Source organism: Antedon bifida, chromosome 8, assembly GCF_963402885.1.
Source record: "Antedon bifida chromosome 8, ecAntBifi1.1, whole genome shotgun sequence".
Taxonomy (NCBI): domain Eukaryota; kingdom Metazoa; phylum Echinodermata; class Crinoidea; order Comatulida; family Antedonidae; genus Antedon; species Antedon bifida.
This window is the reverse complement of record NC_136233.1, coordinates 2,364,783-2,381,096: the sequence shown is the minus strand read 5'-3', so window position 1 is coordinate 2,381,096 and position 16,314 is coordinate 2,364,783. Positions and strand designations below refer to the sequence as shown.

At 35.2% G+C, this 16,314-nt stretch overlaps 3 protein-coding genes across 4 annotated transcripts; 1 reads left to right on the top strand and 2 right to left on the bottom strand.

Moving 5' to 3' along the window:
• Positions 1–60: 60 nt before the first annotated feature.
• LOC144850642 (NACHT, LRR and PYD domains-containing protein 3-like) lies at positions 61–6,528 on the bottom strand. The gene is made up of 6 exons (XM_078707984.1): positions 6,463–6,528; positions 5,142–5,307; positions 4,800–4,892; positions 4,332–4,421; positions 743–3,515; positions 61–354 (listed from the first exon to the last, which is right to left on the bottom strand). The coding sequence occupies exons 1-6, from the start codon at positions 6,463–6,465 to the stop codon at positions 264–266; spliced, it is 3,216 nt and encodes a 1,071-aa protein (XP_078564110.1). The 5' UTR covers positions 6,466–6,528; the 3' UTR covers positions 61–263.
• A 937-nt stretch (positions 6,529–7,465) lies between these two features.
• LOC144850349 (uncharacterized) lies at positions 7,466–9,621 on the bottom strand. Its single transcript, XM_078707613.1, has 3 exons — positions 9,504–9,621; positions 8,539–8,946; positions 7,466–8,202 (listed from the first exon to the last, which is right to left on the bottom strand). Exons 1-3 carry the CDS (start codon positions 9,557–9,559, stop codon positions 7,929–7,931), a joined length of 738 nt encoding a protein of 245 aa, XP_078563739.1. The 5' UTR covers positions 9,560–9,621; the 3' UTR covers positions 7,466–7,928.
• Positions 9,622–10,299: 678 nt separating this feature from the next.
• Positions 10,300–13,582, top strand: LOC144849658 (uncharacterized). 2 transcript variants are annotated; one of them, XR_013613991.1, is made up of 3 exons: positions 10,300–10,855; positions 11,058–11,313; positions 11,858–13,582. XR_013613991.1 is itself a non-coding variant. In XM_078706645.1 (2 exons), exons 1-2 carry the CDS (start codon positions 10,431–10,433, stop codon positions 11,230–11,232), a joined length of 600 nt encoding a protein of 199 aa, XP_078562771.1. In that variant the 5' UTR covers positions 10,300–10,430; the 3' UTR covers positions 11,233–11,837. The 2 variants fall into 2 exon arrangements, 1 of the variants encoding a protein (XP_078562771.1); XM_078706645.1 differs by lacking the exon at positions 11,858–13,582 and having other exon boundaries at positions 11,058–11,837.
• The last annotated feature ends 2,732 nt before the right edge of the window (positions 13,583–16,314 follow it).

Sequence of the window (16,314 nt, the reverse complement as noted above, 5' to 3'; positions counted from 1 at the left end):
TTTTTTTGGTCAGAAAATATTTTTAAACAAATTTATTGTCTTTCGTTGGAATTAATTAAAACTAATTTTTAATTTAAATATTAAATATAGGCCTAATATGAGATTTAATTGTTTGCAACACAAACAATTTCACTCTTAAGCTCTGTCTACACTATCAAACTTTATGTGACAAAAAAAATGTGATGTGCCAATAATGGACATATGCTGTCATATCACTACCGTATTTGGGCACGTCAAACTAGTTTGATAGTGTAGACAGAGCTTTATGATTGTTGTTGGCCAGTTAGACTTATGATGACACTTTGGGGTACATAAGGAGAATCTTCTGCATCATAATCTGGATATAATTCAAATCTGTAAAGAAAAAAGGTTATTGTAATTTATAATTATAAATTATTTCCTCCATGTACACGTACATTATTACATAATGTTCTAATATCTATAACTTCACTCCCCATGCATATTATCTCCAAAAGTGTGTACCGTATTTAGTAAGTAGCCAATGTAGACATAGTTTGTTACCGTAGTTGGTGTTAAGCTCTGTCTACACTATCAAACTTTATGTGACAAAAAAAATGTGATGTGCCCATATATGGACATGATGATGTCATATCACTACCATATTTTGACATATCACTACCATATTTGGGCATATCACTGCCATATTTGGGCACATCACACTTTTTTTGTCAAAGAAAGGAATGTTATAATAAGCCGCACCTGCATGCAACATGTTACTTACCTAAAACAACTATTCTTTTGTTTACGAAGACTGACTTCACGTTGTATGGATTCTAGACCTTCTTTTTCAATCCACAGGTAAGTTAATCGTAACACAATTAGGCTAGGAAGAAACTTTAATGTTGAAGCCAATAGATCAGCTGTTGCATTTGTAACCTCGTGTTTCCTTGCCTCTTCAGAAGCCAAACCGAGCCTGCCTTGTAAACGTAATGATCGTAAGTTTTTTAGATTCGGCAGTAGATTCGTAGCTATTACCTTAAACACACGGTCTATTATCGGCGAAAACAATCCGTCTATGAAAAGAAGTTGAAGATTTTCGAACCGGTTAAGACATTGTATGCACTTTGAAACTTTCTCATAAGGCAGATGATATTCGAATGTAATGTTTAACCGTCCAAGATTAGAAATATTTTCCAAGCCATCGACAAAATCGTCAACAGCATCTTGTAGTAGTAGATTTGTACGTACGTAGAGTCTCTCAAGGTTAGGCACCCACTTTAGATTCTTGCCAAGAAGAGACATGCTATTTGATGTTAGATGTGTCGTTTCCAGATCTAGTCTAGTTAAATTTGGAACGCAGTGAAGTTGTTCAACGATCTCTCCAATTTCCTCCAGTTTATTCTTAGGAAGATTCAATGTGCGAAGTTCATGTAACGACCCTAGCATTTTTCCAATGAAGGAACAATGTTGGACTTCCAATGACGTACATCCCAGATCTACTTTCCTCAGTGACGTCATAGTTGTTAAATTTTGGCAAAGTAACTCGCAGTTAATTGAGAGATCGACGCCATTGATGGTGAAATTTGTTATTCTAGTGAAAGGTATGTTTTGTATTACTTTTTCCATAAAGATATAGTCACCTTTCCATGTTTCCATAAACTTGCAAAGTTCTGAAAAAGCAAGTGTACGAGCCAATGATAAATGTGGGATACCATGTGGTAACATGTGCTCTACCTGTTCATAGATTTTTTTAAGCTTTTTCTCGGGTTCTTTAGAGAGCAATTGACATCGTTTATAGTACTGTTTACCAACTGCTTCAAATTCACCCCACAAAATATCAATATCGCTATTCGTGTCCGCACTATAACAGCCAATCTTAAAATCTAAGATACGCAATTGATGAGGACAGAAATCACTTGATGGTTTCCCGCAGTGTGGACAGCTGTTTAATGCTCCTCCAAACTTTAACATATAAGCCAAAGCATGTAAAGTCATTGATGTAGCATTCGTAAAGTGGGCATTACACTTCTCAAACACATCGTTTAATAAGTGATTAAAACGTCCCTTTGATTTACTTTCCATGTTACATTTTACAAGCAGTTCAAGGAACTCTTGGAACTCTTTTGTTTTTGGTAAATCTAATTTATTGTCATTAAAATCGCTTAAATCCTGTGTATTTTGCACAATGCGCAAGAGACATTTGATAGGAACTTCTGAAACCACGGGAACTTTGGACCCACTTAAAAACCGTAGAGGTAGTTCGAAATCAAGGCAGGATTGAATGTCAGGAATCGTCTGCTCACAGATTTGGTTCAGTGAATTAATTTCTTTACTTGCTAGACATTTTGCTGCAAACCATTCTTGGAAAGTTTTGTGGAAAAACTCATAATAGTTCTTTATTAATGGCAAACTACTCAATCCCGCCGGAATTGAAGTTTGATCTTCAGATTCAGTGGTGAGATTTATCTGTAAAAGTAATCCCATCTTGCAAGCATTCCTTAAGACATTGGCGTCGATATATTCGCCTTCTTCAAAGCACATTTGCTTGTTCCGCAAGCCATTGAAAGCCAGTTCGGCAAGTCTGTCCACTGTCTCCAGCTTGTCTCTTTCAGAAACTTGTTCAACTTTGTCTTTTCTATTGCATTGCATCAGATATTCATATAATAGTTCATACAAGTCGCTTATCGTATCTGGCAACACTGCTTTGTGGTCACGATACAAGATGCATATCAACATACACATAATTGGTATAGTAGCAATTCCAGTTGATATACCTGTCATATTCATTTGATTCAACAACGTATCTGCCATTTCAACCCTACTCCCAAAAAATTGTTCAACATATTCCTTGACTTGCACCTGAGTGTAGCCTTTTACTTCATAATTCTGGCCAATGTAAACATCTGGTGACTTATCGATAATTTGAAAAGCCCTCCATGGTCGCGTGGTCGCGATGACGCAGGCCTCACGTAGATACTCATTGCGTATTATGCTCTCAATCTCGCCAGGCTCATCAGTCCCATATTCACCACCATATTCATCGACGGCATCAACCAATATAATGACCTTATCTGGATTATTATCAATATAATTACTAAGCTTAGTCTTGAACATTCTCTCTATTTCGATTCCTAATAATCTTTGCTTGAAAATGGCGTTACTCAACGTATCGCCCTTCACAACACTTTTCATTCTTATTAAGAATAATAGTGGAATCTCGTTATGAGTATGTGGAAGTTTTTCCTCTGCCCAATCTAAGGCTAGCTTTTCAAGTAAGGTGGTTTTACCTGCTCCAGCCTTTCCACGAATAAGAGCGCGATATGGTGATAACGATGGCAATACTTCTTTATAATGTTGGACCTGTACTGAAACTTCGATCGCGTTTGGAACTTCACAAATAAGATACAAACTAATAAACAAATTCTTCATTTCAAGTCTGTTTCGCGGATCTCTTGTCATCCAAGGAAGAAGTCTAATTTTGCAGTTTGTTTTGTAATATTGACGTAACTGATTCCTACACCTAATGAGTTCTTGTACAGTTAATAATTGAGGTTCTGAAATATAATATGTATACACACAAAACATATTAATTTAACATTTATTGATCTCTTTTTTATTGTTTTTGTAATAAAATAGTAAGATTGTATAACTTTGTATTGTATAGGTCTTAATAAGATATATATATATTTTATTCCATTCTATAAGGGGCGGGTTTCCCGCTGTTGAATGAGATTGTAAATAAATAAATACATTTATCCTTAAATAAACCGGTGTAAAATATAAATTAAACAATTATTGCTTAAATGAATCATGATTCGTCCAATTAAGATAATTTAATTTATTATATTAAAGGTGTAAGAGCAGGAAACACATCCCTCCCTTCTAAACAATTTCAATATTTTGAAGCGCCAAATGGTTTCTATTAAGTTAATAAGAGTGTACCCGACCCGAGTTACCCGAGTGTACCCGACCCGAGTTACCCGAGTGTACCCGACCCGAGTTACCCGAGTGTACCCGACCCGAGTTACCCGATTTTAGCTCGGGTTATTATTTTGTTTTCGCGATTTACACAAATTATTTTGTTTTCGCGATTTAAACAAAAATCATCCCTTCCTCTTTCCAATTAAAAAAGTTATACGGTAGAGATAAGCTATGCCTAGATGTCTTTTTACAAATTGAATGAAACTTTGTTAGATTGTTTCATCAGTAAGCACATGTCCCATTTCATTGAATTTACCGTTGTGTTAAACTATAATAGCATCCATCCATGGATGCTCCAGTAGGCCTTCAGATGTTAAACCGCAAATGTAACGAAATGGAACAATTAAGCTCACAAATGGTAGTCGACTTACGTAATAAAATAAACTTACCATCTGGTTGGATTACTGTGGTCGTATTAAAATTTTGAACATGACCCCCTTCACCAACGTGGATTTTAATAGGAGTGTTGGAACTTGGATCTGAAAATAAATTAAAACAGGAGTAAGATGCGGGAAAGGCCTTTCGAATTCCACTTGATCGACTTACTGTAAAATAATTACTGTTTTTAGCGTACGTGAAAATGCAAACGCGACTGTACAGCTCACTATGTCGGTCGGTTGGTCGGTCGGTAAACACTAACTCAAATTTGAGCACGCGACTACAACCATGTGTATATGGCCTTGTTTTCTTGTTGTTAACTTGGTCCTACTACATTTAACGCAAACACAAAAACACAAAAAGTTGAGCAAAAGTTATACTGATACATAAATCAGTTAAAATTGTGTAATTTGTGAAGGGTTAAATATTTTATTAAGAATCATACAATTGGATGTGTTTATTGTGCTTATTCTACGTACCTGTAGACCTCCTTTTGACATTCACGTTAATATTATCGACGGTACTATTAAACACACACACAGAGTTATTCATGTTTAATATTCGGGGGGCTTCTGAAAAAAGGAAATGTGAATGGTAACATTATACACTAAATTATAGAGTTGTTGTTGTTCTTCTCTTTGGGAATGTGGTAACATGAGCACGTAAAAACAGCCCCTCGCTAACAAGAAGGTGGATGGAGAAAGGGTGGGAGGGTGGGGTATCTGTACTTTACTGTAGCACGACTCTTGTTTGAGATTCGTCGGCCTATTTGGTTGGAAGATATAGGTAAAAAAGAACAACATTTTATCAAGTAGGCCTACCACATGATGTTCCTTGACAACTAGACCCAGGTACGTCTGATGGTGGTCTTTCAATATCAGACTCTTCCCCCGTACCAAATGTCACTCTCTGTTCACCACTTGCAATTCGGTCACCATCTCTGGTCTGTTTGTCCAAATTGTCTTCAACCTCATCTGTATTTTGTTCCTGAAGTAAAACATGTTAAATGAAGAGAACAATTTTCTACTAGAGGTTTAAACCCTGCCGATGTTGGCTGTACTTAAGCAGTCATGTCCCTGTCCTAAAACTACAGTATCTCAAATAGGCTTATACTTATAGTCCTAATATGAAATTTAGTTCACTTAGGTTGACCATGGATTAAAGAATATTCCTTAATCCATGGGTTGACCTGGTCTCCCCAATTTGTTTTTGTTTTCTATTATTCTGGTATATAGGCCTAAAAAGTCTGAAATATTGTTTTAAAAATAGGTATTTAAAAAAATGGTACGAGCCAAGAGGTTTTAGTTCGTGTATAGGCCTACAAGAAAAGCAATTGTTGCATTTTAGCAACCGGGAAAAGAAGAAGAAAACAAACTTTCAACATAAAGGTGAATCGTGTTGCTTACACTTAAAGATGCCTTGTCCCCCTGAAAAATCATTTTTTTCAATTTTTGTTGTTGAATATGCTATTTTAATGTCACATAATAGTTATGGACTTCGACCAAAAATTGGATCGAAAAAACATATTTACCTGAAAAAACTGGAATTTAAAGAAAAAAATGGTCAAATCGGCTGCCAGCCAAAGGATTTTTTGTTGAATTTAACCATTTTTCATGTTATTTTATAAGTGAAAACATTATTTTTCCGGTTTTTTTTCTACGGAAGTGATTCACTTGATTAAAACTATAAAATAACCTATTCAAAGTCTGATTTAATTAATCTTCATTTTTCATGATTTTGGGGGACAATACATCTTTAAGCAAGGAGGTGATGTAAAATAGGCCTAATTGTTTTTTTAAACTAAAACTACCAAACTTCTATGTTTTGAGCAAACACATTTCCTTTCTATAAAGATGCATAATATAGCAATTATCTAGTGTTCCAATGGCCTATTACGCATAAGAATCAATATAGGCCTATTTATGCTAAGATATTAATTCGGCATCATATGCTAGCGAGTGAAACACCAGACACACCTTGTCGCCGTTGTACCGTTTATGTGATCTTGCAGACATTAAATTGAATCATTTCCTTCCATATACGCGGACCTCTCATACCAACTAAATACTACCACATTAATGCGTATTATTGTAACTAAACTAACATTAATTGTAATAATTTATAAGTACAAAATAAACATACCATAATCTCTTCACTGGGTGGGTGATACTAACAACAACCGATCAACAACAATAAAGCAAATCCTGAACATGAATTAGTATTATATTCATTGTGGTGTTATTATACCACAGTATTGTACATACATGAATACCAGCTTTGTCTAGGTATGACGCGGCCGCATTCTAAGAATCGATCGGTTATTTATGTAGCGGGCCTTATAACCCCTATGAACTAAGGAAGCCCAATTTTGTTTGCTGTTTTACAAATCAAACACTTATCATTTTTTAAACCGTTTAATATATATAATGCGACATTTATATAGCGCTATTTCGTAAAGATTAGAGCGCTTTGAGTGTTAGTTGATTATTAAAATTATCTAGACTCTGAACAGGAAATAGGCTAACCAAAGACAACCCGGTAATGACAACAAAAAACAACGAAGATGTTTAAATGATAATAACTTGTAAATGATTGACATCGATGGTTATTCAATTCAACTTGAAAAAAAAAACTATAGAGGGCACTATAATAATTCATCAATCCATTGAGGGCGCTATGATATCGTTTAAATGATAATAATTTGTAAATGATTGACGTCGGTGGTTATTCAATTGTGTTTGCCATTTGACAGACCTCCCAACTGAAAAAAAAGAAACTATAGAGGGCACTATAATAATTCATCAATCCATAGAGGGCGCTATGAAAAACATAATTTTAAAAAAACGTAATTTTGTGTAACCGAAATATAATAATAGAATAATAGAGGGCGGTACGAAGAAAGTTGTAAAATAGTAATACTGTATAAAAAACTTGTTGAAAACCATTGGTTTTATTTTACAGTTGTCCGATTATACAAACAAATATAATGAAATATATCATAAGCACATTGTACTTTGCTGACAATTCATGTTACAAATTAAAATATAATATACAAACTAGAAAAAGGGATAAAATCATTGATCGGGCATTCAATGAATTAATTATTATGACAAATTAAATTAAATATTTTAATTATTAAATATTTAAAAACCTTTTTTTCATTCATTGTCATTAAAATTTAATCCCAAACTTAAGCATGTATACCATATATGGCATAAGTTTTATGACAAAACTTTGTTGACAAGTTATTACTCAATAACTTTATTAAAAATTAAAGGTATAATTTATGTTATATGTTTTTTTGTCACTTTAGTTATTATTTTATATTTTTTATCTTTAAATAATTGTTATATTATTTATGTAAATGTTTGAAATAAAAATAAAGTAAGTAAAAACAGTTTTTCTTTGTAAAACAAATTATTATTTTAAAACTTTTACTCCAAAGGGCCAAATAGATAGGGGAGGCCGCTAAATTAGCCACTAGCCTTAACGGCTATGTTGCTACAGCGTCTGGCCTCTCCGGGGAGACTTGTCTCCAAACTGTCATAACACAAAGATAACAGTTTTAATGTACAACAATACAGTCTTGAAAGTGTAGTATCATTTGATTAGGTCTTCTTTGATAGAACAAGAAGTAGTTGTCTTGTCAGCTCCATTTGCTGGCCCATCATAGTCAGCATTGAATTCTGTTGCTGAATGATCTGCTGAATGATCTGCTGCTGAGCTTCTTGCGCAATCTCCTGCTCACGTTTCTTTAGCTCTAATTCTTCTTGTTTTATCCTAGCGTCGCTCTCTATCTTTAGTCGTAGATACTCTATGGACGACGTATCCTCCTGGTTTTGGCGTTTACTACTTCCCTGCTCGCTGTCATCCTCGCTTGGCCTGCGAAAATAAATAATTAACGTTGACAACTTCTCAAATAAAAATGTTTAGGGTACATAAATAGGACTATAGGTATTTATTTAACTATTCATCAAAATAAACACTTTTTGACATACATGGCGTGCCATACCTATACTTAAGCTGGAATATACTGTATAAACAAAAATCACACTGTTTCTCATTAGGAATAAAAGAAAAAAATATTTAAATATTAAAAACTTTTTGGCATACATGGCGTTCCATACCTATAATTAATCTGGAATATATAACAAAAATGCATACTGTTTTCCATAAGGAATAAAAAAAAAAAAGATTTAAAATATGGGAAAATTCTACCTCTTGCGTGGTTCATTGATTATGGCCATCCTTTTTCTCAATGCCATTTCATCCATAATTATCTTCGCCTCCGCAAATTGATCCGACTTTTTGTCTTCTGAATCGGTGGTATCATGTTTTAAAAGATCTCGTAATAATGTGTCAAGTTCGGTAAGTTCGGGCATTATACCGTCAAAAATCTCCTTTTCTATTCTACCCTTTGTACGGTTTTTCAAACAGTGCCAGCGGTCGCGTACTGCTCTGGCATCAACTTTGAAAAACAAGTCAGTGTTTTCTTTTATGTTGGCAGCCACTCTTTTCCAGGCGGAGCCACGGCATTGAGTTCTTTCCTTGTAACGGAATGGGAAAACGACCAGAATTTCTTTACAAAGAACCAAATCCTTGGTATCATTCCACTTCATTAAGACTCTAAAAAAAGGTGCATAATGATTAATTATAATAAAGAAATTGTAGTTATACCCCTTTCCATCAATGGAACAGTCTATCTATCAGAACAGGATGTGTGTTTGTTGATACTGTACCCCCTTTCCATCAATGGAACAGTCCAACACTTAAACGAGTGTGTTTCCCAAAATAGGTCACATTTTTATATTATTTTTGTTCCATTTTAATTATGCTACGATTTAAGTATTTTTTCAACCATTATTAAGATTTGTACAACTTTATTCCAATGACCTTGTTCTATTGGTACATTGTTTATATTTATAATATTTATACGAAAAAATAAATTCGGGACTACGGCGGCCCTCTCGTCTTACAATCAGTGCCTACACAGGTCATACGAGTTGTAGGCCTTCACACTCTATGCTGAGAACGACCAGAGTACGCGATTAGACCCCACTGAGACTGCGCGTCTAAAAAGCTATCGTTCAATCATTTTAATGCTTAAATTACGATTAAATTATAGTCTCAGAATTATTACAATACTTTATTTAACAAAAAATAGATTACATATGCATTCATACCTATTTTGAGTAGACATTTTCCAGGTTTCAAAGTTAAATTTCGTTTCCAGCTCCATGAACGACAGACGACGTTGAGCAAACGGAAGACCGTCCTAGACTTGACGTCCAGGCGTCGACGACGACAAACAGTAAATTAGCGCGCGGAGAATCAAAGATGCCTTAAACACTTTTGTATTGGGTGTAAGTAGTAGTATTCCTCCTACCACTTACTGATATCGAATCCTTTTCCTGGACTCCTCTACCCCGGGTTGTTTGGAAGCCTATCCTAGGCCGCGGTTCTCAATATGCGACATTGTCTGTCATACCGGTCAGTCTCAGTCACGACGCGGGACCTACATTTTAATGAATAACTTATTTTAAAAAAAGAAAAGAAAGAAATAGCATTAATGTATTGTCCTTCATTATGAAAAACGAAGATTAAAAAATCAGACTTTGAATAGGCCTAGGGTTATTTTGTATTTTTCCATGAAAACGGAAAAACAAATGTTTTCACTTATAAAAATGACAAAATAAACGGTTAATTTTTTACTATATTTACAGTTTTTTTCAGGTAAATAATTTGTTTTCAATCCAATTTTGGTCAAAGTGAATAATTATTATGTGATATTAAAATGGCATAAAAAAAATTAAGAAATTGTCAGGAGGGACACTTTTTGAACTCGTTTTATACGACGTGATGATTTCTATTCCCATTAATAAAAGAGGTCCGACAAGCATGATAATAGAGTTATTGTGCATAGCGCCACCTTTTGATGGCGTCACCAAATTGTTTGCGCCCTTTATAACACACATGCGCATTGTGATCGTTCTTTGCGTCGTTTGTGCCGATCGAAGGAGGTGTTAGCAAAATTTCTCTCCGATTAATCTGCACATTTTACAGTTAAATATTCAGATACATAGGCATCGTTTAGCCTAAGCTGCATCAACATGTCTTACGGTAGCCGAGGACCCCCTGATACCGAGGGAATGACTTCCCTAAAAGTAGATAATTTGACTTATCGGACGACGGTGGAAGAGTTAAAACGGGCGTTTGATAAATATGGCGAGGTGGGAGACGTGTATATCCCACGTGATCGGTACAGAGGAAACAGCCGTGGATTTGCTTTTGTTCGTTTTTATGATAAACTTGATGCCGATGATGCCTTGGATGGAATGGACGGAGCAGTCTTAGATGGACGTGAATTGCGTGTACAAATGGCTAGATATGGCCGACCAAGTGGTGGACGACGTGGTGGTGGCGGCGGGGGTGGAGGAAGACGATATGGCGGCGGTGGAGGTTACGGCGGAGGTGGTGGAAGCCGGTATGGAGGAGGCGGCGGCAGCCGATACGATGGCGGTGGAGGTAGAAGAAGGTAATATAGGCCTAGGTCTACAACTTTAATGTTCAATTAACCCGTTTTTAAATATTTAATTTCAATAATAATTGTTTTCTATGCAGGTCCAGGAATTTGATTAACTTTCACCACCATTGCAGAAGCGACACTAAGCCTCTAAATATTTGGAATGTGTTTTATTCAATGCATAAACATTTTTCTTTACAAAATTTCTCTTTAGATCAAGATCACCACGCAGGCGAAGACGATCATGGAGCAGAGGTTCTCGATCCCCAAGCAGGAGCCGCAGTCCAACTCCTCGTCGCAGAGACAGTCCGAAGCAGCAATCGAGAAGTCCATCAAGATCGCATTCTCGTTCGTCAAGGAAATCTCCATCTCGTTCACCTGCGCACTAATCACCATTGTATTAAACTTTATGAACTGATTGAATAAGTTGTGTGCGGTACGGATGACGAGAAAGTTACCACAATGAGAAGGTTATTCCCCTTTTCATAATTTTTTTAGGTATTTTAAGCAAATTCATTAATCAATACAATGTGTGAAGTTTAAAGGACAAAATACTGCAAATGTTTAAAAGTTCATTTAAAATATATAATTATGTCGACAATAAGTTAATACCTTAGTGGAAAGTGGGTGTTTCTGCCCATATTTGAGAATCTTAATGATACCCTTAATTGCATTTGTACCATCTGTATTGCACAAATTTGAAAATTCTATTGATTATTTTTAGTTCCTTTGTTTTTTATTGTTAAATAAAATTGTGTAGCATTTCTATAATCATTTGTTCTTGTTTTGATAGCAAGGGTGTGGTGACTGAAGGCTGTGAATTTTTCTATTGTTTTTTTTTTCCTTCAATATATAAATAAGTCTCTATTCCTTCACAATTTTAGTACTGTATATTTCTTGGTTAATAATGTGAGTCCGTTTATAATAAAAGTGTTTTTAAATGTAGAATGTGTTTTTTGGTATGGAATAAAGACAACATACTAACTTTATATAACATTGTTTGTTTTTTAATAGGCACAGTAGCTGTAACTGTTGCAGTAAATAAGTGTTAGCATATTGCCAGTATAAAGCTATCCCAGTTGTTACTGTTTGTGAGCATCTCGGCTTGCCTGATTCCAAATTACTAGATCCCGTGTTCAAAATGCGTTAGCGGTGGTGGTGTCCTGAGTTATAGTAGCCGATTGGCAGACCAGTGTCCAGACACTTACTGGTAGCTGATCTCAAAGAGTTGCTGTAAATTTAAAAGTCCAGGCAGAATATAAGGGAGCTGATTGGCTAGTGGGAGTTCCTGCTAATTTAAATGCTATGGTACAGTAGTGACCAGAATGGCAGGGAGCTGATTGGCTAGTAGTGGGAGTTCCGGCGAATTTAAATGCGGTCGCAGGTGCCAGACAGATTTAGTTTGCTGGTCGGTGCAAATTCCTGAAAATTTAGATGTGTGATAGTAATTACAGTACCCAGAAAAGGGAGCTGATTGGCTAATGGGAGATACAGCTAATTTAAATGCGGTCGCAGGTGCCAGACAGATTTAGTTTGCTGGTCGGTGATAGTGTAGTAGCCGGAGAATGTAAGGTAGCCGTTTGTATATAATTGCAATGCGTCCGCGGCTTTAACTATGAATTCCTTGTTGGTGTCAAATATTTAACATCAAAGGAATTTTTGCCCGTAACTGACTATTTTAAAAGGTTTTGGAAAGTGTTTGCCTAAATTCAATTTTTTTCACTAAATTTGTTTCAAGCATTTTGGTCGGGTGTAATTAACCAGTTTTTAAAATTTGGCATATTCAAAATTGGATTCAAATGAAAAATATTAATAATCCAATATTCCTCTTATGCATTTTGCGTGCTAATAACAATTGCTTTTCAGGTAGTGTTTTTAGCATTTGGTGTGGAAGGGAAATCTTTTATCAGCATCTGAACCGACAACTATGATGGTCTTCGCTAAAATGGTGTGGTAGGTGTTTACAAACTTTCCTGTACAATATACAGTATTTGTCATATTTTCAGAGAATATGGCATAGAAAAAAAGTAAGCGGAAATGGTAAGTCGATTAAATTAAAAAATGTGTGGTTAACTTTTTTGGACCCCACACAAAATTTAAAAGGGCATTAAAGACACATTGTCCCCCAAAAACATAAAAATTGAAGATTAATAAAATCGGACTTTGAATAAGCCATTTTGTAGTTAAAACAAAGTTAATCTTTAAATAAATAACATGACAAAGTAAACGGTTGAATTCAACCAAAAACCCATTGGCTGGCAGCCAATTTGACTATTTTTTGCTTTAAATTAGTTTTTTCAGGTCAATATTTTTTTTTTCAAATCCAGTTTTTGGTCAAAGTGAATAAATATTATGTGACATTAAAATGGCGTATTCGACACAAAATATTATTTTTTCAGACAATACACCTTTAAGAGAATTTGTTCCAAAATGCTGGATCCACCACTTAAACAGAACTAATAAACATTCATTATGGATGATATTGAGCTTGTACTATCAAACTTTGTTTCCACAAGGACCATAGAGATATTATAGTGAATTATCTCTATGCAAGGACGCAATGCAAGTAATTTGACCAATCATGACGCGATGTATCGCATCCAACTTGTTCTGATTGGTCAAATTACTTGCGTTGCATGCTAGGTGGAACAAACTACCCGTTTTAATTCCAACTCTCACCACACTACAGTAATTGCTTTAATAAATGCTGGTAGCTGATTTTCCCTTTAATTCCTTATCTCCTATAAATTGTACTGTAGTAATTGTATATTAATGATTCTGTACTGTATAAATAATTGAGTTGCTGAATAAAGTATTACAAATAAATTAAAAAGCTGTAGTTGGATTTTCTTGTTTCAAAATTTGTTTAATTTAAATACGATGGTACATATCAAAGACAATATCAACGAAGAAATCGAGTGTCGAGATCTTAAGTTTTCTAGATCTAGAAAACTAAGATATTCTTTGGTCTTAGTTTTCTATACCTGAAGAAATAAATTGTTTGTCGCCCTCAATAAAGTAGAAATGTTGCTAACCGTAACAACATTTAGCGCCTTTATTAGTTCAACTCGTCTATGAAATTAATCTAAATAATTTATTCGTCGCTCTCATAACATAATATAGAAGCTTCATTAACAAATATTAAAAAAACCGAAACAATTCGTGCGTCAGTTTTATTTGTAGGGCCTACAGTATGTACAAAATGTCTGATATTTGCGTGAAGATGTAGTAGGCCCTACCAAGTGTAAATTTCTCGGAATATTTTTAAAGAAAAAAGATGGTTGTCTAAGTATTAACATGATTTTAAAAAAGCAGATCCAACAACATCCCTTTTAATTTAGCGCAACTATTCCTTCTCCCATTCTGGTATTCTAACACTACGATATTATATCATGGACATGCATGGTTTTTTTTCTAATCCAACAACACCTTGTGTTCAGGTACGCGATCCTGATTAATACTCGTGTTTACTTCTTGTAACGTCGGCATTAAATTGATGAAATCCAAAATAAGATATTTGAAAGCTGCTACGGCGTATGATTGTTCAGCTGAGAACGGTTATACATCAGTGTCTTGTTTGTTGCTGCTTTTGTGAGAATATTCTTAATTGAATTCAATTAGTAAACGCTGAAGTTTCATTTCGACTTTTCAACATGCTCTTGAAATGTCGAGAATTATTGCTCGTCAAAGCGTGGAAGATTTATTAATAGCTGTTTGTACTATTTGTGTCTTTTAATAGCAACATTTTTATCCCGTTGGTTTCATAAAATACGTCCCATCGTGTGGTACTTAGTGACGACACGACGCGTAAAAAAAGCTTCCTAAATCGATTGAAAACAAAACTCAAATTCATATTTATTTTCCAGAAATTGTAGGGCCTACCTATCCTAATATAATTGTACTTTCAATATACGTAGACAACGTGCCGGATCCAGGATATTTTGAAAAGTGCTGAATGTATATGCCTATACTTTATTTTTTTCCCCCACATTGTTTTCGCTGAATTTTAGGTGGTTGGGTCGTCATTTACCCCTAGAGAGATCCAGAATATGGGGGAGTGTTTTAGGCCTAAAGATTGTTTTCATTGAATCTAATGGAATAGAATCTCAATTTATTGCAGTTTGATTGGTTTTCTTTAGCCCGTCAAATTTAATTAATTCCCATGCAAACAACTCTCCCTCGTAAGTGACCATAGTAGCATTACACTTGAGGCCTAAGTGTTAATTATGGTATTCTCTAAGAATTATCGACGGGTCGTCCGGCAGGATAAATACAGTCGATCGCACTGAGAACCGGGCAATTCGCAAGAATGGATGGATAGTATAATAAAGGATTTCAAAGTTAATTATCTTTTTAATAAACATTCAAACCAGTATTGCCTATGGCCTTGCTCCAACTCGCTCTCTACTTTAATATTTCGCCATAAGTGATTTTTACTGCCACGTTTAGTCTCTTCCTATTTAATTTGTTGATTGTGACCGGACAGGAAAACGGTGTCCATTTCACTGCATTGTTAATAAAAGCTATATCTATCCGACTTATCTATTTTGTTACGTCGACTTGCAAATTAAGAAAGAACACAAACAATCTTAATGTACTTAAAACAAAAGGAGTAAATCCTTAAGTGCTTTGATCTTTTGGACCTATAACTGCGCGTACTTTGTGTCGTCATCACTTATCGTCTGACTCGACAACTGATTGTAGCGGGGTAGAATTGGCGCCGAAAAACTTAACGTCTGTTTATTTCACTCCTCCACCAACGATAATTTGCGCGTACATTAATTATTATTCTCGTGGGCGCTTCGTAATGTTCTGGGGAAATATTATTAAATTGTTTCTCGAAGAAAACAGTGATATTTATAATTCCTTTATTGATGGATTTCTATTTTTGTAACGTTATCTGCGCAGTGTCTTTTAATTCTTTGAACAAAATGAGCCAATGTTGAATAGTAAATGATCTCGATTCATTTCAATGAAGTTTATTAGATTGATTTATGGGAGGTATCCGGTAGGATGGGAGTACGGTCCCCTCTTCATACTTGCAGCGCTATTAGGCCTACACCCGGCACTCTGAGTGTATTAGTATTAATTCTACCCGTTGATTAAATAAAATAGGCCTACAGTTTGATCATCAATTATAAAAGTACGGACGGGACAAATCGTCGCCGTTGACTCTGATTGGCGAGACTGTTAAACATACGCTTTTTAAGATTAGGCCTACAGTATTCATTTGTCTTGGTTTGCGTTATACTAACTGGTTTGTTTTTGTTGAACACTAATTGTTTACAACCTTTCCTGTAGGCCTAACGTACCGTATCTCAAGATTTCCACAGCCTAGGCCATAGATTACAGGAGACTAAACCCTCATCAGTGTGATGATTTTGTAGGCCTATTCATTTTAACTTTCAGAAAACATACTAGGCCAGTATAATTATAATGTTCTCAATAATGCCCCAGCACGATGTAAACAA